The following is a 21698-nucleotide window of genomic DNA, read 5'->3' as shown; positions in this document are numbered from 1 at the left end:
ATTTCCAATAAGATTTTTTATTCTCTTTACTTTATTTTCATATAAAATTTCTTTAAATTTAAAGATACAGGTATAATGCACCCTAAACTTATTTGCAATGAAGGGGTATTTGATCTAGAGATTTTTTTTTCATCCCTTAAAATCATGTTTCCTAGTAATTATACTTTGGTGTAATCATTTTTTTTCCAAATATTATAAATGTTTGGTATGTGTAAAATATTTTTGGAAATGAGAGACATAATTATTAAAAAAGCTTTTCCTCTTTATGAGAATTTGAATTCCCACGCCCTCTCATGGGAAAGTTTTATTAAAACTAGCTAGAAGCTTAAAAATGAGCTAGTAACTAAAAGCTGATCATTGAAGGCTAAAAAGTTATATTATTAAATTAAAAGTATTTGATAAAATTAATTATTGAAATAGTTAAAAATGTAAAATGACAAAAAAATAATAATATCATGATTTATTTTAAAAAGATAACAAGAAAAATAAATAAATATATCAAAGATAAAAGTAAAATAAAAATATAAAAAGTTAAAAGCCAGCATTTTGAAAAATATTACTTAAGGTTTAAAAAAAATTATTTATCAAACAATCAAATAAATTTTTCAGCTAATAAAAAAGTTAAAACTAACTAACATGACTTTAATAAAAAAGTTAAAACTAACTAACATGACTTTAATAAAAATAATTGATGAGCATGTGAATTTCTGAGAATAATTTTTAAAATTGTCATAGCAAATATAGAAATTTAACATTAACAACCTAAGAGAAACTTAAAAGGAAACCCCCTCTACTAAACACCCCAGGTGTTTCGTTGGTATCCTAGTTTAGGAGTACATATGGCAATTCCGGTGGAAATTGCGAGACAACGTGATTTTTAATCTAAACAGACCACTTATGCAGGCATAGCCATAGGCAAAAGCAATTGTAAGACTTAACAAACATAAATCCGCCCCGCATATTCATAACCAAAGGTGCCAAAGAATTTTACATAGCCAAGATCCAATGCATAATTCTCAATCTCTAACTAGGACTATCTGTACCGTTTCATGAATAAGAAATATAATGACTGTGACCTAAACAAACTCTAAACACAAGGGTAAAGTGATGAAGAGAAAGCAATTTGTAGTCTCTAAAATCCTCTGCCGCTGAAGTACATTTGATGAGGTGTGTCCCCTCCCTATTCATGTCCCCCATTTGTTGATATTACTGTTCCTGTTGCTGCTGCTGCTGCTGCAGTTGCAGTTGCTGCTGCTGCTGCTGCTGCTGCTGCTGCTGCTGTTGTTGCTGCTGCTGCTGTTGTTGCTGCTGCTGCAGTTGCAGTTGTTGTTGCTGCTGCAGTTGCAGCTGTTGCAGCTGCTGAAATTGCTGTTGTTGCTGAAATTGCTGTTGCTGCTGAAGTTGATGCTGCTTTTGGGAATGAATTTGGAGTTGTTGAAACTTTTGTGCAGCTAAAAGAGTGTGCATAGCCTGATTGTTGGGATAGAATTGTTGCCCCCCACCAAATGAAGCAAAATTTACCGGTCCTCCATTTGGCATAACTTGTCCAGTCAGTGCTTTCAAATGCTGAATTTCTTCTTTTAATGCATCATTTAATGCTGTAGGTGGTAGAAAAAACACTGAATTAGTTCTTTGACCGAGGAACTAAAATCAGGACGAAGTCTCCATTGACAGGTAAATTTGAATTTTATCAATTCAATCCAGACAAACTCTCCATGCACATATATTCAAAACAGAATCATGAAATTGCATTTCCAAGTAGAAGATTATGTTTCAAATGCACCCAAAAAGCCAACCAGTCTACCAACAAAATTTTGCAGCCATCTTTTTACACTTGGGAGTTGACTTTATCTAAGACAAATGTATTAGTTTTAAGGGCAGTCTTACAAATGTTATAAAAGGAATGCACAAACTTTTAAATATAAAGGTAAAACAAAATACTCTATATCAGTTTATCAACTTAAATTGTAATTTCCAAATAGCAAATTACAAAATATAAAAAATATACCATAATCAGTTTTATATTTTCCTTTCCTATTTTTGAAATAAATTGAAGTTCTATTCAATTTAACCACTGTTTTCACACAGCTCATTACCTACCAATCATTACACATGCTATCGAGCAACCACCTCCCCCTTTCCAGAAACAAAGAAAGTTGATCAAATCATTGTCTCATCAAGGTAAAATTATATGTATCAACAAAGGTCACAAGTCATGGCATACAGTGGTCTACCAATTTTATTTTTATTTTAAAATTAGAAAGATAGGAGAAGAAAAAGGTAGAGCAATAGCCTCAAACGTTTATAACAGCATGAGTTTACCATCTTGCAAGTGGACCTGTTGCTCCATGGTTTGCAACCGCAACTTCAACTCACTGTTCTCAGCAGTCATTCCAGTTGTATCTCTCTGCTCATAAGAGACAAAAATACATTGATTATAATATAATCCCCACCATTTGCTTTTCAGTCAGGAGACATAGTGGCATTAGTAGACCACTAAGAGGATGGAATGTCAAACACATTTAAACAGCCGTCTGAAGTTCACAGAAGTTGAACATTATAGAGCAGAAAGTATACAGCATAAGATTAAAATGGTGAGTTAAGGAAATACCTGCAAGAGAGTCAATTGTGCAGACAAGGAAGTTGCTTCAGTTTGCAATGTCTGCACTTTCCTTTCAAGCTCGGAAATGTAACGCATCTTCCTTTCTTTTGATCTTGCAGCAGACTGTCTATTTGCCCATATCCTATCACACACATCACACAATGCAGCAGAGCATTAGTCACAATGGAAAGGTTTTTTTACTTTTAATAAAAAAATCAGTGGTAGGTTATCAATAGCATTTACGGCGGATGGTGGTGAGCACTGCCATGCGCCATATCAATATGGAAGATGGCGTGGCGGACAAAAGAAAAATATATTTATATAAAAACTGGAAAAAGAAACCGAAAAATCACACACACACACAAATATATATATATATATAGTATGTATTAAAAACAACATAATGACAAACTAAAATTCATAACATTCATAATTCCATGATTGTCATCACATAAAGTCATAAACATAGTTAATAAAAAACCAGCAAAAAGGATAAATAGCAACTAACAAAGAGTCAATATTAAAGATACAATCAAAAATTATAAAACTAATCATCCTCATCTTCATCCCCTCCTTGAAAGACACATTCTGAAATTATTAAAGCACATATTTGAAAATCTGAAATTTCAAAAAACACAGAGCACCAACATAAACAAAATACCAGACGAAGAACATTTGAAAAGAGGAGCGAAAAACAGTTGAGGAAGAAAAAATAAAAAAAAAACCCTGCATTGGGTTCATGGTTCCCACAGGGATCGCTAGGGTTGGCTTCAATGGGAGAGTCGAATGGGAGAAACAGAAAGGTGGTTTGAATGCAAAAAAATGAGAAAGGGATATATGTTGGGTAGTTACAAATGGGCCGACCCAAGCCTGAAATTTTGAAGAAAAAGAGGGGGAAACCCACCACAGCGTCAGTCATGGCAGGGGCACCATATTGATATTGGCGTACGATGCTATAAAATGCCAAATAACGGACAACAGATTGCGGGGTCCACCGTTATATTACAGGAACAAAACGTCGTTATGGCAGCGCCATGACGGTTATGTGATAACACTGGTGGCAAGTATTTTTAAATAAAGTATAGAGATGAACAGTACACCCTCCGATTTTAAAATGTAAGTGCGAACAAAAAGGGGCAAGTGTGTCCAACGGACTAGGAATACAGAGATTCCACATATATATACAAGCTGAAATGTTGATTTACTAGAATAAGAAGGTGGATAGATGATTCCTGTTCCTGCTTAGAAGGGCATTTCATACAAGCAATTTATTCCACAAAATACATCAACAATCCCATGCAAGGCGGACAAAAAAGTGCAACGGTAGAAAACGGAACTGAGAACAGAATAACCAAGCCCCATGATTTTTTCAAAAAGTAACGGTACCAGAACTTCCAAAACCATATTAATGCACAAAATCCTTATTTTGTCATTCCTACTTCAACATTGCTTCTGAACCTAATTCTGCCCCAAAGCTGAAGCCTTTGCCAGAATTATTGAAGTGAGGCAATGTTTATGCAATGAATTGGAGACTACATGCATATAGTGATCCCTACAGGATGTGGAGTCTGTCGACTGGGTAGAATTTGAAGAAGAGGAATTCTCCATATCTGACAATTGCTTAACATGCTAAATCAAAAGAACTTGAACTAATATCAACAAACAACAAACACATACCAATAGAATAATTTCAATTTATAATGAAGAGAAATATTATGTGGAATTTCCAAGAAATGCACAGTAAGCATTAAAAAATTAATTAATAACCAAGAAAATAACACATTTTTTTTATCAGCAAATGTTAGTTTGTTAGTTTTTGTTAGAAATGTTAGTTGGGGGGATTCGAACCCGCAACCGGCCCCCTCCCTTCTTCCTTCACCCTTCTCCAATCACTGGACCAACCTTATATCTCCAAAAATAGAACATCACATGTCTTTGTCTATGGCAATTATTGATCCTAAGGCAGGCCAATGTATGTTCAAATGCTTTCAAACCGTAAAGATAAGTCCACGAAAAACCGTTAAAATTTCTCTAATGTCAAAATTTGTATGCATGCTAATGATATTATAACTAAAGACAAAGTAGTACCCTGCAACAACTTTTATTGATTTAGCCTACAATTAATGTCGAAGTATCGCTTACACACGCGGACACCCGATGAACATGTTTAGAAGGCATTTATAACGACCAAATTTAAATTTCAGTAACACCTATTTCAAGCATGTATCTAATCTCTGTCTCGAGGACCAGATTATGCTCAATTAGGCGAGCCAAATCTGCCCAAAACAGAAACAAGCCAATATAGGATGAAATTTTGCAGTCCAAGTGCCAAACACAATGACCCTACAACACCATCCATGCCAATCAGCACAATCACAAGAGATATGTCACCACCACAACTATTACGACCGAGAAATGAAGCAAAATCATGCATAAATTGTAACAACTAGCAACTAATTACTCTATCATATCAATAGTCTAACATATAGATCGGCAGCAAGGAGGATTGCTTTTCAATTAAGGCAACACAATTATTTACACGGCAGTAGGGTACCTTTTAGCCCGCTTGGGATCAACTAAGGCAAGCTCAGCAAGCTTGTCAGCAGACATAGCCTTTTTGGTGTCGATGCCACCACCGGAGACATCATCGGCAGCGGCAGCGGTAGCGGAGAGCAGCATATCCGGGTGGATGGAGCCATCCATGGAGAGGCTGTGTTGGTGTCGAACCCTAGTAGGCCTTTCATTATTATTATTATTATTCTTATTATTATTATTATTATTATTATTAGCAATGCTGTTGTGTTGAGGTGGAGGAGGAAGAGGAAGTGGAGAGGAATCGAGTTGATCGAATTGAAGGTAGATGGAAAGCAAGTCGTTGTCATCGGGGAGATCAACGTCGAAGGTGAGGTCGTCGGGTAGGGTTATAATCTCCGAATGGGCGCGCCTGTGCCCTCTGTTCTTCGGTGGATTCTCCGGCATTCCGCTTATGTCGTCGTGGCTGAACGACGACGATGCTGATAATGAAGCTTGTTGTTCCGATTTCACGTAACGGGAAGAAGAAGGTGGGAGAGGAGGAGGCGATTTGTTGTCCCTATTATCCATTGCCACCAAATCTGGAACTGAAATGCAAAATTCAATTCAATTCAATTTCATTCATTCATGATTGATAAGCTGAAAGGAAGAAAGGATTATTGGATTGTAGATTTGTAGTACCTTTGATTTGATTTGATGGAGAATGTTGCGTTGCGTTAAACCAGATTCAGCAGCAGCTGCGACCTTTGCTTTGCCGTTTCACATGCCTCCACTAATCCAACACACAAAATGGATCAGATTTTATAGGTTCTTTCTGACTTAACACACCCCACCACTGCACACCATTCCTGTAATATTATTCTTAATTTAGTCCAACCTAAGAAATTATATAATGCTATTATTTGTTAATAAATGTAATGGCTTAAAAATAGAAAATATTTGAATATGTTTATTAAACTTTAAATACATTTAATGTTTTTTTCTCATCATCATATTCATGAAGTAGTTTCTATGAATAATTTTCATCTAGAAATGTGAGCACACATAATATAATATTAACATAATTTATTTCATATTTAAAAGTCAATTTAAACATTTCATCACTTGCTTAAGAGACATGATTTTTTTGGTTAATATTTTATGACTTTGAAATAATATTAAATAAAAGTTAATAAGTATTTATTATTATTAGAAAAATTATATATATATAAAAGAGAGAGATGTATACTAAATCACTTGAAAGTAAAGAAAAAATAAAAACAAAATTGTACAAAGTGTAATAAAAATTTGTTATTCTTGTTGATAAGAATCACTATTTAATGTTAAATATATGTTTTATTCAGTGCTCTAATATGTACTATTAGTATCTATATGATTATTCATTTTAATAATTAAATAGAAAATGTTAAGTATTTCTTCATGCGAAGGGCACTCTTCTTAAATGTTCCTTTTAAATTAAATAACCACTCTTAACATTTATTTATATTATCATCATAGTATGGATATGGTTCAAAAAATTATTGTGCATTTTACCAAAAAAAAACATTATTGTGTTATGCGTGATAATATTTTTTGCTATAATTTATTTTCTCTACCTATTAAATTTTAAAGTGACAAATTTTGTATCTAGTTTTCTTCTCTTATGATAGAGATCAAACAAATGAAATTCTTTTCTCTCTTAGTATTTTTGGAAAAAAGAACAGCAGCAAAAAAATTGAACATTATGTTCAGAATCAGAAGGCAACATATCTGAGAAAGTATCTTCTTAATACACAACACGACTTTGTAAGCAATGGTAAAAATATTTATTAAAAGCAGAAAAAGAAAACCTTTTGCGGCGCACTTTTGTTTGCTATGGAGAATAAATACAATACATTCACTTTGTTTTCTTTTTTTATACTAATACTAGAACTAGAATAATAGTAATACATTCACTTTCGAGAACAAAGGCAGATGGATCCAATTCTCTGACATTCTTTTACTTTAACAACTAACATTATATTGTAAACTGCTTAAAAAAAACATTGCATATTAAATATTAAGTACATTTCAAACCACTGCCATGACCCCACACACACACAAATCACCACTCAATCAGTGATGTTTTTCAATTGATATTATTTTTTGTCAATGTCATTCAAGATTTTTTTTTTGTTGAAAGTTGTTTAAAGATATTTTTTGACTACCGGTCAAGATTATTTTTTGGCTGACATCAATTAAATGTATTTTTTGGTTGATGCTGGTCAAGTTTTTTTTTTCATTCGAACTTGATCAGGTTTTCTTTATTCGATGTTAGTAAGGACTATTTTTCAACCGAAATCTACTAGGACTATTTTTCAGGATGATATTAATAAAAAAAAATTGACTAACGTCAGTAAAAAAAAATCTAGTCAACATTGATTGAAAGATAAACTAGGTTGATATCGGCTAAAAAAATAGTCTCAATCGACTAAAAAATAGTTTAGACCAATATTGGCTAAAAACCTTAGCTGATGTCGACTAAAAAACCTCTAGACGACATTGGCTAAAAAAACCTTAGTTGATGTTTGCCAAAAAAATTGTGGTTGACATTGGTAAAAACAAGTGTCCTTAAATTCTTTAATTATTAAGTTGGATTAATTCTAATTCATTAAGCATTCATTGAAGAATAGGTTGAGTTTTTAAAAAAGTAATAAATGAATGGATCATTAACCATTCATAAAATATTATCTATTTTATATTTTTTTAAAAGGACCTATTTTATCTTTTATATAAGGCTTAATTATGTTTTTTCCTTAACAAATATTTGATTTTTGTGCTTGATTCCTAATAATTTTTTGTTTTGTGATTAGTCTCTAATAAAATAACAATTTAGTTTTTGGTCTTTGATACTTTTTGTAGTATCTAATAAATTAGTGAATTTTGTGTTTGGTTCCTAATAATATTTTTTCATTTGTTAATAATCAAAACCAAAATAAAATTCGCTAATTTATCAAATAAAAAACATAAAATTCATTAATTTATCGTGAACTAAAAAATGTCATTATCTTTCATAACTTTATCCCATTATTGTCTCTTCTCTTTCAAATGCTCATTCATCCTTCTTAGCCTCTACAGCCAATGAGGGGAAAGATGATGTATGGTTACATTCCTTCATACCCTCTCGCCTGCAAAGTGGAGTTCTTTGAGACCAGCAATTGGTAGGAGTAGAAGACAAAACACATTTTTTTGTTTACAAAGATTTATAATTTTTAAAATAAAATAAAGATAATGATAGTTTTTAATCATCACTATATTAAATTTATCATTTCAAAATTTAAATGTTAACATAAGGTTAACGTCTCAAACAAAAAATCAAATAAATAACCAAAATGATATATTTTAAAAACATAAATGACCAAAATAAAATTTTTAAAACTTAATGCAAAAACAAAAAAAAAAAACACTAAAATATAATTAATCAAAAGTTTCATTTAGTCTAAATGATTATGTAAACATAAAAGTGTGCACGTGCATGGAGTTGTGTGTGTGTGGGTGGATAAGCATGTGTGCACGGGTGTATTATATTGCCTCCACAATTTCAAATTTTTAAATCTATCACTGTGCCAAGGATCGTGCTTCTTCAATGTTATTGATATGTCTACTAATTTGAAAATCAATCTTTTACTCTTGAGATCACATTAGCGTGTAAAAAAAATCAATTCGGATTGAACTAGATTATAACTGAAACTAAATTGAATTGGTTTTTGTCCAAACTAGTTCAAAAAAAAATAAGTACATTATTTTATAAAATTAATTCGATTAACCAAATTATTTCTACAAAATCAATTTAAAAATCCCTTTTAATGTATTTTTGATATAAAAAAATCATGATTAATGGTGTTTTAGTGTTGATTATTTTAATAAAGTGTGTTATATTTCACACACTAAATTAGTATTGATAATGAAAAAATCATAGAACATTTTCAAAATATGAAAATTGGTAGAAGACAACTGTAATTTATAAAAGGTTAAATACTTTAGATTTCTTTTATCATGATACTATATATTTTGTAGTACCTTGTGATGTTTTACTTTTGTAAAAATATTAAAAATTATTTTTTGTTTCCACTAAGAATTTATGAGTGAGGGTATGCTTGATATAGTTATTGCTTTAGTTTATGATTGTCTCCTGCTTCAAATTTAAAATTGCTAGATGCTTATATTATTGATTTGTTTCTACGATAGTCTTGTAATTGTCTTTTTTTGTTTCTTCCTTTTACTGTTGAAAATTTTCCTTTTATTGCTAACTAATGGAATCTTGTTGCTTATATAAAGATTTCAACTTTGAAAGCAACATTAGATGAATGTCAATGCAAAAGAATTACCCAATGATTTTCAAATTGTAAAACTCTAATTCATAACTTATAGACACATGAATACTTGAAGTCCCCTTAATTAATTGGTCCAAATTTCAAATCCCATTTGATCTTTTAGTATAAAACAAATTATGTTAGGAAGGGAATACTCATCTTGTGTGTGCTCACTGATAATTTTTTTTTTTGTAGTTTCAACTAAAACAACTCGTATCAATATCATAGTCAATAAAAAAAGAAAACACCACCTCTCCACCTTTGAAGTTGCCCAAATTCGATCACTAGCCACATGGAAATTGTTCAAAAGCATTGCCACATCAAAGGAGGAATATGATGTGCATGTAAATGGAAAAAATGTGAAGAATTATCTTAAAGAGGAGAATCATGCCTATTATCAGATTAGACTAGCTTACATGCCTCTATAAATGTACTGAGCCTATTTGGTGTTATTTTAAATGATAATGATGACAATGCTAAATATCAAGAAAAAAAAATATTAAGTCACTAAAATTGAATATCAAGAAAAGATTATTGAAAGAGGTGATGTATAAAGCTAAGTGATACTGATATTATCGACTTTGAATGATATTTCTTTAAAAGGAAACCCACACCCTCTCTCTTTCTCTTTCTTTTTTTTTTTCATTTTTGTTGAAAGTAAGATTTCCCCATTCATTTACTAATTGTGATGAACTTTATTGATTAAATTTTTTAAATTTAATTTCTTTTTTACTATGGTGTTAGTACGAATTAATCCCAAGCTATAACTAATCTTCCTCCTGGGCCATAAGTTTTAGAAGAGATATAACACAAGGACTTTACAAGAGTTTACACTCTGTTACATCTCAAATGTTTCCATGTTACACTACTGTATATGGGGTGTTAAAGCCTACCAGCCTAACTAATACTTGGAGAGGCTTTAAGTAGAAAATGTTACATATTTATCTATATGTAAATTTCACTTTAAACTTTTTTGTAATTGTCAGATTAAAATTTTAACTTTATGACAGTGGCCGATTTGATTTAATTATATAACCAGTCATCAGAGATCAAAACTTTAACTTTATAATAACCATTGATATATAATTCAATGTAATCTAACATTAATATATAATTTTAATTACTATATAACTTTTTGTTTTTATAAATTCAAATTTTAATAATAAAAATAATAATAATAATATATAACAATAATAACAACAACAAATTTAAAATTTTAATAATAATAACAATATGATTTACTAATTTTCAAAACAATTATTAAGTAATATAATGTTATCTTTTGTATAATTATTAAATAGAAACAGAGAGAAATAAGAGTTAATGTAGTATTAATTTAAAATTTGAAAATACTATTTTTAAAATAATATACACGGATTTATTTAGAAATATAAAAAACTAATAAAATAAGAGAAAATGTAGTGTTAATTTAAAAATTAAAAACTATATTTTAAAAATAATTATTTTTTAAAATGTAGAGTAGAATTCCTTTATTATAAAATATTCATATATTAAATTTGATACTATTTATTAATAATTTATGTATCAATTTAAAATATTTTCTATAGATAAATATAACGTACAATGTTGTTAAAATAAGTTAAACAATTTTAATAGTAATTTGAATAATTCACCCATTTATTATAGTTATTTATATTCTTCTCTTTTCTTTTTTTATTAATACATTGAGGACGAAAATGAAATCCATGAGAGTACCATAACTTATGTTTCATAACTTCTGTTTTTAATTTAATTACTTTAATAAGTGAATATTAATTTATTTTAAATCAATTTAATAGAAATCAATTTTAAAAAACGTTTTAGAAATAAAATACTTAGTGCCAACCAAATGAACTGAATTAGATTATTTGTAAATCAATTTAATAATGAATATTACCTAGACATATTAATTGACTTACTAATTAGAAAAAAGATTGGCATTATATATACGTATTAGTTAATTTACCGATATTAGTTGATTGGAAAACAAAAGGTCAGTTTATAATTGTTATCAAGTGGTTGATAATGTTATAATATAATTTGCCTCTATTAATTTTATAGTATTTTAATTAATACAAAATTTTATTATGAATATACTACAACTAGAAGGTTATATAACTGACTCTTTTTTTTGTCTTCCTTTATTAATTTTTTAATAATCTCATAATTAACTTCTCATTAGTAATCGCTCTCACTTTTTATTTTCACGATCAATTTTTTCTCTCACTCACTTCTCTCTCCAACGAATATATATCCCACTCACTTTCTCTCACTCGTCATTCTCTCTCCAAGAATTATATCATATTTACTTTCATTCTTTAGTTAAATTTCATCATTTTTTGTCTCATCCTCTATATGATTTTCTTTGTTTACATCTTATTTATCTTACAAAAACATACTTATTTTTGTTTCTTTTACCTCCCTTCTTGGTGATTTTCTTTATATGAATCTACATCTTATTTATCTTACATATTTTTAACTGTATTTATGTACATATTTAAATTTAGAAAAAAGAATTTATAGTCAGGTAAACGAATATGAGTATAACCATCCTTATCTCTAAATTTTAATAATAAATCCTTATCTTTAAAATTGAGAAACCATCATTTTCTCTTAAATAAATGTGCTTTCTTTTTTATAGGTGTTAACATGATGCTTAATCTAAACACAGACAAAAGAAGAAAAAATTGACTTTGATCTAAAAAGAGAATAGACCAACAATGAAGTAGGCAAAGAAAAACCTCTTACATTTGAGTTCTAATAATATGAGTTTTAATTATCTTATAATTAAATATTATTTTATTTAAACCAATATTAATTATTTTTCATCATTATTTCTATTTATTAGTTTTATGACATAAAAATTAATTCTCATATTTCTTTGAATAATATCGATTATTATTATGTATTTCTTAGATACAATATATAAATATTTTACGCTTTATTTCATTTCTGAATAAAAGATATATTTATTTTAAAATTTTCCTTTATTTAATGGTTTCAAAAAAAACTATATACCTTAATTTCATTTTAATTTTCATATATTAAATATTTATTATTTTTATAATGATTATTTTTGCTTTTATAATTCTTAAATATTATTAGTTTGTTTTTACCGATAATTCTTAAATATTATTAGTTTGTTTTATACTACATAGATCATTTTTTTTATTTTCTAAAAAAAGCAGGTCAATAAACCCTCTCAATTTAAAAACCAGGTATACGATAAATTAAACAATAAATTTGTTATCAATAATAGTTAAACAATAAATTTATAAGAGTTAAGTATTAAAAAATTTCAAAGTTTATGTTAAAGAAGAATTAAATTTGTAACAGTCAAGTATTAACATTAATGTCCATATTATTATACAATTTTTACCAATAATAATAATAATAACAGTGTATACATTTATGCCGCAATGAAGTTAGCCATTTAAAGTTACTATTTTCAAAATTATTCAAAACATGATTTTAAAATGATTAACAACTTTCATTTTAAAAAAAAATACAATTTCAATAAATTTAATGTAAATATTATTTTTTACAATAAATACATTTAAACATAGTTTATTATAAAAGACAAAAATCAAGTACATGTTAATATAATATCCAAAATAAAGAAAAGGACACTCAAATTTAAATAACTATGTATTGTATTTTATTTTCTGTTGAAATGTATAGTATTTGTGATAGTTACCTTTTTTTTTAATTTATACACTTCATATAGGTACATTGCATGATTATTATTAGTTAAAGAAAGAATAAATCATAATAAATTTTTATAGGCTAAATATTTTTTAAGACAACATATTCAATTAAAGATTTAATTAATTTTCTTCCTAAATAATTATTATAATTAATAATTATTTATTTAAATATTTTTTAAAAATAAAAGAAAAATATAACAAATATATAAGTTAAACAAACCTGTGCAAGTTTAAAATCTAGTACTCATGCAAGCCAGAGAAAAAATGGTGCGGCGTGTGTACTATAACTAGAGAGATTATTGTTTAACACAAGCATACTTAAAATCATTTAGTTTATTTTTTACTTATAAAAATTTAACAAAGTTAAATTGTAATTTTGATTCCCTATAATTTTAAATCTATAAATTTGGTCTCCTTATTTCTAAATCAAAATATTTATTCTTCCTATTTTTAAAATAAGCAATTTTAATCATTTATTCATAAATCCTTTGTTTAATTAAATATATTAGCATTATTTTTTATGTATCATTAGTCAAGTTATTTTTTTCAAAGTATCTAAATCTATAAATTAAAAATATTTAATGTATAAATTTTTTTAATTTTATTTTATATCATTTTAGATATTTTTATTTTGAATAATTTAAATATTTTTATTTTACTAATTTAATTAAATTTCATAACTTATTATAGAAATTATTTACATAATTTTTTTTCTAAATTGATATTAATATACAAATTATTTTTACTCTAATTATTTATGAAAATTAAAAAGATTTACATATTATAAAACCAAAATTATAATTTAACCTAAAAATTAATAAGATTAATAGTAAAAATATATTAGAAGATAAGAATACATTCATTAAACATGAGATAAAAAATAGTTTTTGTCTTCTTCTGAAGCTTAATCACACGTTAATTATTCTAATCAATTTCATATAAATTTAAATATCATATATATGAAAAAATAGTATACTACTACTTCTCTGGCTTAAAAGATTAAAAGTCAGTCTCTACAGTTTTAATTTTAATTTTTAATATCAATTAACTTATACGCTTAAAATCAATTTAGTTTAAATATTTTCAAAAACTCACAGCTAATTCAAAAAAAAATTGAAAATTAATTTTTTATGCTGCTAAAAAATTATAATATATTAACACTTTAAAGAAGATCTCTTTTTTATTTTTTCATATTCAAAATATTGTAATGGTAAATTTTATTTAATTTAATAAAGTAGTTTTTTCCATAAACTCAAATACCCACGTTAGTTTTTTTACTGCAATAACCACGTTAGTTATTCTAATCAAATTTATGTTTCCGAGATTAAATATTATTTATAGGTATTTGAATTTTAAAAAATGTCATTTTGGATAGCATAAGTCATTTTATTTTATTACTTAGGAAGATTAATAAGGTTAATAGTAAAAAGATATTGCAAGATAAAAAGATACTAAACATGAGGTTAAAATTATTTTTGTTATAATTAATTTCTCTACCTATTGATATAATTTTTGAAAAAAAAAACTAAAATCAAAATTATGTCCTAAATAATTTTTCAAATGAAAAAAAAAAAATAACGCTCCACTGGACTTGTCTTGTTTACTATAAAAGTCAAACTTAAGCATCTTAAAAAACTTTTTTAGATAAAAAGGCCAATACAAAAAACTTATTAAGTTTGACAAGCCGGCTTGTTTAAGTAATAATAATAATAATATTAACAATAATAACTATTATCTATATCATAAAGGAATGACAGGATGGAGTGACATAAAGGATGAAGTGACATAAAGTAAGAGAGTTTACTTACATGTGAAAAATTTTCAAAAAGAAAAAGACTTAGTTAAAAAAATAATACAACCAGAAAAGAATATTTTGTAAAGACATCTTCAGAAAATTTAAATATTTTTATTTGGCTATATTAATATAAATCATCTCTAATCCATATATTTTTTAATATTATACTCTTTTTTTTCATCTTCTTTTGATATACTTTGTATTTTAACAACTTGAATTCAATATGATTTTGTTTATCAATTATTTTTGGATTTGTACATTACTTATACAAAATTTTATAAGTTTTTTTTTAGTTAGTATTTCACTAAATTTTAAAGCAATTAATTGATAAAAAACGTCTTTAAACAAACTTTTAAATAAACTCGTAGACCAAGTCAAACTTTTATATAAGTCGAGTCGAGCCTTTAGAAAAAACTTATAATGAGCCAAGCTCAAGCCTTGCGTATTCAACTTAAGCCAAGCTCAAGCCTAGTAAAACTTGACTTGGCTTGACTCATTTTCCCTCCAAAACAACATACCGTGAGAATCTCGTGTAGTAGCAGTATAAATATTTACTGAAAGCAGAAAAAAGAAAACCTTTTGCAATGCACTTTTGTTTGCTTTATGGAGAATAAATACAATGCATTCACTTTGTTTTCTTTTTTTATACTAATACTGGAACTAGAATAATAATACATTCACTTTCAAGAACAAAAGCATATGGACCGGATTCTCTAACATTGCTTTACTTTAACAACTAACATTGTATCGTAAATATTAGAGTACGCATTGCAAACCACCACTTAACACAAACACGTTCCCATGTTATAGACGACAATACTAAATATGTATCATTGAATTGCTGCATGCATATAGATTTGTACAATGAATGAAGGATAGGAAGTTAATACACAAGTCAAGAACGCAAGTAATCGAATTATTACTACACCACACTAGATACAGATAGATAGATATTGATATATAATAGATAGGGAAATTGTGCAGGTCCAACTTAAAAAACTCAACGACCTAGCAACTCTCACGAAAATGACATAATGCACCCAAACAATATACTGAGAGCTGCATTTGCCATTAGAGATGCTTCAATCCCATCTAGCATCAAAATCAGAAAATATAGTCTGGAAGCTGGAGCGGGAAACGAGCCACTGTAGCTAGAAAAGGATCTCCTTTTGGGTCTGCCAATCTGAAATTAGAATAAAAAAGTAAGAAAAACTAGCTCATTGACGATAACAATTGAATTTTATTCCTTTGGGTGTCAAATGCGTGGTTTTTGATGGTAAATAAAGGCATCCCATATCATCCATGGAGACATTAAGATTTGAATGATAAATGTGGTTCAAGTAGGCGTATCTAAAATATACAAGGTATACAAACAGTAGTGGATGCTGAAACAACATTGAACAGAACATCGTTTACACTGGAAGACAACACACCAAAGACAGTTTTGAGGACAATTTCAGTTTTCTCTACCTTGCCTATCATGAACAACCTACTTATTACTGAATCCTCTCAAGTTTTAAAAAAGCTTTGACATGGTCAATTGTCATGATCTCACTGTTTATTCTTTTAAACCTCTAACTTTAAAATAGAACTACAGAGGATTCATCCCCCTACTTGGCCTTTCTGAACTACCTAAACCACCTATCTGAAATTTTCTCCCACTGGATCTTCATTTCATCCCATAAGTTCCACCAAGTATCTTCAACACCCCCCACCCAACACACACACACACACACTGATTATAGTCGAACTTCACAAAACCCAATCCGTTAAGTATAAAGTTCATCTGTACTTCATGTACCAGAAGAAAAAAAGGATCATGTAAACTTGTTATAGAAATTTCCTCTATCCACAATTCACATATTCCTACATTGCCTAATAATTATAGATAACCAAATCAGTTGTCACAAATAATAATTAAAATAACATAAATGCATACCTGCCGGGTATAAATGTAAAAGAACCTTCAATGGAACCTGATGGTGTTGGTAGATGCATGCGACTCTGATAGACAAATTCTTGAGCACCTGGACGCAAAAGTGGATACTGCAGAGAGATACTCAGAACTCAGTAGCTTGCCACATTAGTCACTTTAATTACGAAATTTACTTGGATTTAAAGAAAAAATGAAGACAGTTTTCTTCGTTTTCTAATAAAAAGGAAGTTCTAAGACATGAATCCAAGTTCCAAAAGGATGAATTATAAACTTTATCTACTTTTGGAAATCAGAACCACTAAATCAGCACAACTTTTATATGTTTAGCAGAGTTGAACCTAAGGATGACTCATCTGCTAGCAAGTTATAAAGTAAACTACCAGCATAACTAAGCTAGCAGCATCAGTTGGATGCACTCTATCAATATATGCACGAAATGTCAAATCCCAAAATTTTACTAGACTTGGGCCACAGATATCAGCTCATAGCAAATAAATGGTAGAGTAAAAATAATTACACTGAAAAAAGGAAATTGAGGGGGGAAAAAGTGAAATTTATACCTGTCCTATAACAGCTTCTCCATTGACATCAGATATAACAATATCATTAGCTCGGATGATCCAGTGCCTCCAATGGAGCTGGCAGGAGCTGAAGGACATTCCATTAATAGTGCACCCTTGAGGTTCAAGGGACAAGCGGATTGAATAAGCAAATAAGTACTTTTCAAGGTCATCTTGAAGATCAATCAACTCAGGGATAACCAATGCAGAAGCACGAACCTTAAGATATAAACACCACTTATAAGTTTCCAAGAAAAGATGAATCACCAGAATTAAGCAATACTTGTAAAAAAAAAACTCTGGTAATAATGAGAATAAACAAGCAAATTGGAATATCCCATGCATCATCAATGAGCAAGCATAAAAAATAGTATACACTCTTTTACCTTCACACCATTAGTAACAGCCATTGAACAAAGAGGGGGTTCTTCTGGGAAAAGATTAATGCTTTTGCCATTTCCTTTGTCATGAAGTTTGATAAAGCCATGTTCTAAACGGCGACCATGTTCTTCTAACCACAGTAGCATGGCATCTTGTTGCTCTGAAATATTCAATTCCTGATGTAAATTAATCAGATCATGAGGTACACAAGGGATTATGTCTCCTTCAGTAAGTAGATCCCTGGTCCCAACATATAGTTGACCATTGGTACAGTTGAGGAAAAATAACTTTCTACTGTATGTGGATGAAGCAGCCACGAGAACATACTTTGATCTTCTTAAAAAGCTCAAGTGACGCCTAGTTTGCTTTGTTTCTAGGATTATCTGACGTATAGGTAATAGATAAACATTCACCAAATGACTATAGAAGGAGTAGCCACCAATTAGACCCAAAGAACTGCCATATGTAGTAGTTTCTGGATCTGCTTTTGCAATTTCTTGCCCATTGTGAAAACGATAAAGGATCCTTGAAGGAAGTGGCAATTTCACCTTTAATACATTCTCCAACTCCTGAATGTCAGCTTCAGTAGCACCTTTACAAAGAGTGGCCTCAGCTTCAGGAAAATTATTGGTCAACCAGGTTTTTATTTTATCCCAGCACCTTTTTACACGCTTAACAAGAGACCAAGGATACATAACAAAAGCTCCTCGCCATGCTTGATAGCATTCCTGCATAATACAGAGAGAGTCTGATTTCTAGCTGTACCAAAAACATCATTTGAACTTTAGCATACACAATGTGTCTATCATCAAGAGTCTTTTGCTACAGGACATCCATCACATCCTCAATAAGAATGAAAGAAAATGATTACCGCATTATAACCATAAATTTAGCATGTTCATCAACCAGCATTCTGGAAAGCCAGTAGTTAATTTCACAAGTAGTGCCAAAAAACATGCTAGCTACTAGTAAGTACACTAAATCTACAATTGCATTGGATTGGATGAAAAAAAATGGAGGGAAATCAAATGGAACATCATTGTATACATTGTTTCGATTTCTTAAAAAAGTGGAAAGCATGGAATGGAACATGATGGAGTCTATTCACCTCCATTCCATCCAATACTCTCTCATTTTTTTCTAGCCCAAAAATAGGGGTTACGAAACGAAACAATCCAAATAAAATCACAATTCTTACTATTCTATTCACTTCCAAGTTCCCAAATAATGAAATGGAGGGACTTTAATTCCATTCTATCCCATCTCTATCTATTCCATTATACACAACATTGGATATTCAAACATAACCTATCTACAACAAGTTATGTATAGTTTTAATTAACCAGGGCAATGTTTCATAATTGGACCAAGTCAAACAAAACAAAGTCATTTTTTTCAGCACACGAGGGAAAACAAGGGCATCTAAAAGCCGACCCCATCGTGCGCAAAAAACTGAAAGACGCACGAACAAAACAAACTCGACAAGACAAGTTTATTTATTGACCCGAAAAAGGAACCAACCAATGACAAAGAGGGTTTTTATTTTATTTTTCCCACCTAATTGGAATCCAAAAACAGAAGAGGTTCCAACCTTGAAGGAAGAGAGAGGGTTTCCGAGATGATCGAGGGGTTGTGTCAGAGCGAGTTCGTGGAAGCAGTGATTGATCCAGAGAGTGTCGTCGGAAGCGGAAGAACAGAACCTTTTGCTCACACACGCGACTCTGGCAGTGTCTTGGGCTCCTAACTTACTGAGAATCACGTGAATCGCTAAATCTCCCACCGATTCCAACCCCATTTCTCTGCTTTCTCGATCGCACACTCAACCGCTGTTCCAGTAATTGCCGCACTCACACCAATCACTCTGTCACTGCTGCCACAAAATAATAACAAAAATCCTAATATGACTTCAGTGTGTTTTAGCATCTACGATGCATAGACAATTATATCCAAGAGATTTTAGCTACTTTTTAATAGCTGAAAAATTCTTTTATTTGTTTGACAAACAAATTTTGTTTAACTAATTTTTAGTATCCTTTGAAACATTAACTTTTAATTTTTTTATTCTTAATAGATTTATCAAAAATTTTGTTTATTCTTTTTAAATAAAAAATAATTTTATTATTTTCAATCATTTTATATTTTTTAGTTATTTTAACAGTTAATTTTATCAAACATATATAATTTAATAATTTAATAAATTAACTTTTAGCTATTAATTTCTAACTAATTTTATTAAATGTAGTCACACTTTATTAAATGATTTGCTTATCTCAATTGTGCAAGTCTTATAATTCTACCTACACTCTACATGAAAATTTATTTCAATTAAGTTATTAAAATAAATGTTTAACTTAATTTTATGGGTATTACAACACTAAAAAAATATGTTATTTATGATATAAATTTATTAAACAGTTATATTTATATAAACAACTCGTCCAATAAATTACTTAAATTTAAGTAACTCGTGTAAGCACCCTTCATAATAGATACTCTTAATAGAAATGAAATAAAATAAAATAAAGAGGAGAAGGTGAAAATAAAGAGATGAGAAATCATACATGTTTATTAAGGATCCATTCCATAGAGTGAAATGTAAGAGAGTAACTTGAGATAAAAGTTATTTAATTATATTTTATTTTTTCACTGCAAACCAACAGATCCTAAATTAGAAATTTTTTATTTTTCCCCAAAAATGAGTAAAAATGAAAGATATCAATCTTCCATCTCTTTTTCATGTTTCCTAAATTTTGTTTATTTTTTAAAATTAAACATCTCTATTTTTATTTTATTTCTCAAATATTTTCATTCACTGTATTTATTACCTTATTCCTCACTTACATTTTTTTATTATCTTTTTTTTATCCGTAAACCCAAAATCAATATCAAAAAATTTATAATAATTCACTTGCTCAATCAAATAAGTTAGATCCCCTAACTTTTTTGCTTACCTAACACATCATTACGAAACCTCCATGTAAATTTGTTATTAAAGTACACAGTAAAATTTCTTTATACTGTTAATATATATTTATTTTTAATTTATACAGCTTGTTAATATAAATTATCTTTACACAGACTTTCAACAAGAGTTAACTATTTTGTCATGTCATCTTACTTACTAATATGGTGTGACCATAAGTTGATTAATAATTAAAACGTGCATAAAATAAACTGAAATAAAGACAAAAGATAAGGCTTGATGTTTGTTCCTGCGCCAAAGAAGAATTTTACATGTTTTTAGCATAATGTTATAATAATTGTTAGTTACTTTTATATGTGTTACATTATTCATTGCTTTTTCAAATTAATCAATTGTCACGAATACATTTGACGGAGAAAAGTAATTAGCATTTAATTAAAAGGAACACTTGTAAAAAAAAGTGCTAATTCAAAAATACTCTGATAAATACCGTTAAGTTTATATAGATATCGAATTATTCCACTATTTATATCTCAGATTAATTTAAATACAAAAAAAATGTTTTAAAGTCATAAAAAACACCGCTAAAATTATGTTTTTAGGTAATTTATAAGAGAATTCTAATTATATGAATTCGAAAAAGAAAAACAGAAGCGCCACTAACTTGCTTTTTATTTCTTTGTTCTTAATAACAAGAGAAACAAGATAGACTATACAGAAAATAATCTTCACCAGAACAATTTGATAGAAGTTGATAAGAAATTTTCTAAAGAGCCTGCCAAAGATTTTATGTCACAAGTATCATCATCGGTCGATCACATAATAGTCGGTCTTTTTTTATTGGTTAACCACGGTGTATAATTTAATTAATAACCTGAACTCTGCACGGTAAATTTTAAATTACCAGGTAAATCATGCAATCATACCTCAA

General features: G+C 29.0%; 2 protein-coding genes across 2 annotated transcripts; both read right to left on the bottom strand.

Moving 5' to 3' along the window:
- Window positions 1-704: 704 nt before the first annotated feature.
- Window positions 705-5971, bottom strand: LOC114372855 (probable transcription factor PosF21). The gene is made up of 5 exons (XM_028330397.1): window positions 5816-5971; window positions 5157-5721; window positions 2612-2744; window positions 2323-2407; window positions 705-1598 (listed from the first exon to the last, which is right to left on the bottom strand). The coding sequence occupies exons 2-5, from the start codon at window positions 5702-5704 to the stop codon at window positions 1207-1209; spliced, it is 1158 nt and encodes a 385-aa protein (XP_028186198.1). The 5' UTR covers window positions 5705-5721; window positions 5816-5971; the 3' UTR covers window positions 705-1206.
- A 9778-nt stretch (window positions 5972-15749) lies between these two features.
- LOC114376302 (F-box protein SKIP16-like) lies at window positions 15750-19769 on the bottom strand. The gene is made up of 5 exons (XM_028334367.1): window positions 19436-19769; window positions 17850-18572; window positions 17464-17682; window positions 16907-17013; window positions 15750-16150 (listed from the first exon to the last, which is right to left on the bottom strand). Exons 1-5 carry the CDS (start codon window positions 19637-19639, stop codon window positions 16072-16074), a joined length of 1332 nt encoding a protein of 443 aa, XP_028190168.1. The 5' UTR covers window positions 19640-19769; the 3' UTR covers window positions 15750-16071.
- Window positions 19770-21698: the final 1929 nt, after the last annotated feature.

This window comes from Glycine soja, chromosome 11 (assembly GCF_004193775.1).
Source record: "Glycine soja cultivar W05 chromosome 11, ASM419377v2, whole genome shotgun sequence".
Lineage (NCBI taxonomy): Eukaryota > Viridiplantae > Streptophyta > Magnoliopsida > Fabales > Fabaceae > Glycine > Glycine soja.
Note: the sequence above shows the minus strand (reverse complement) of the source record. Positions and strands in the feature narration are given on the sequence as shown.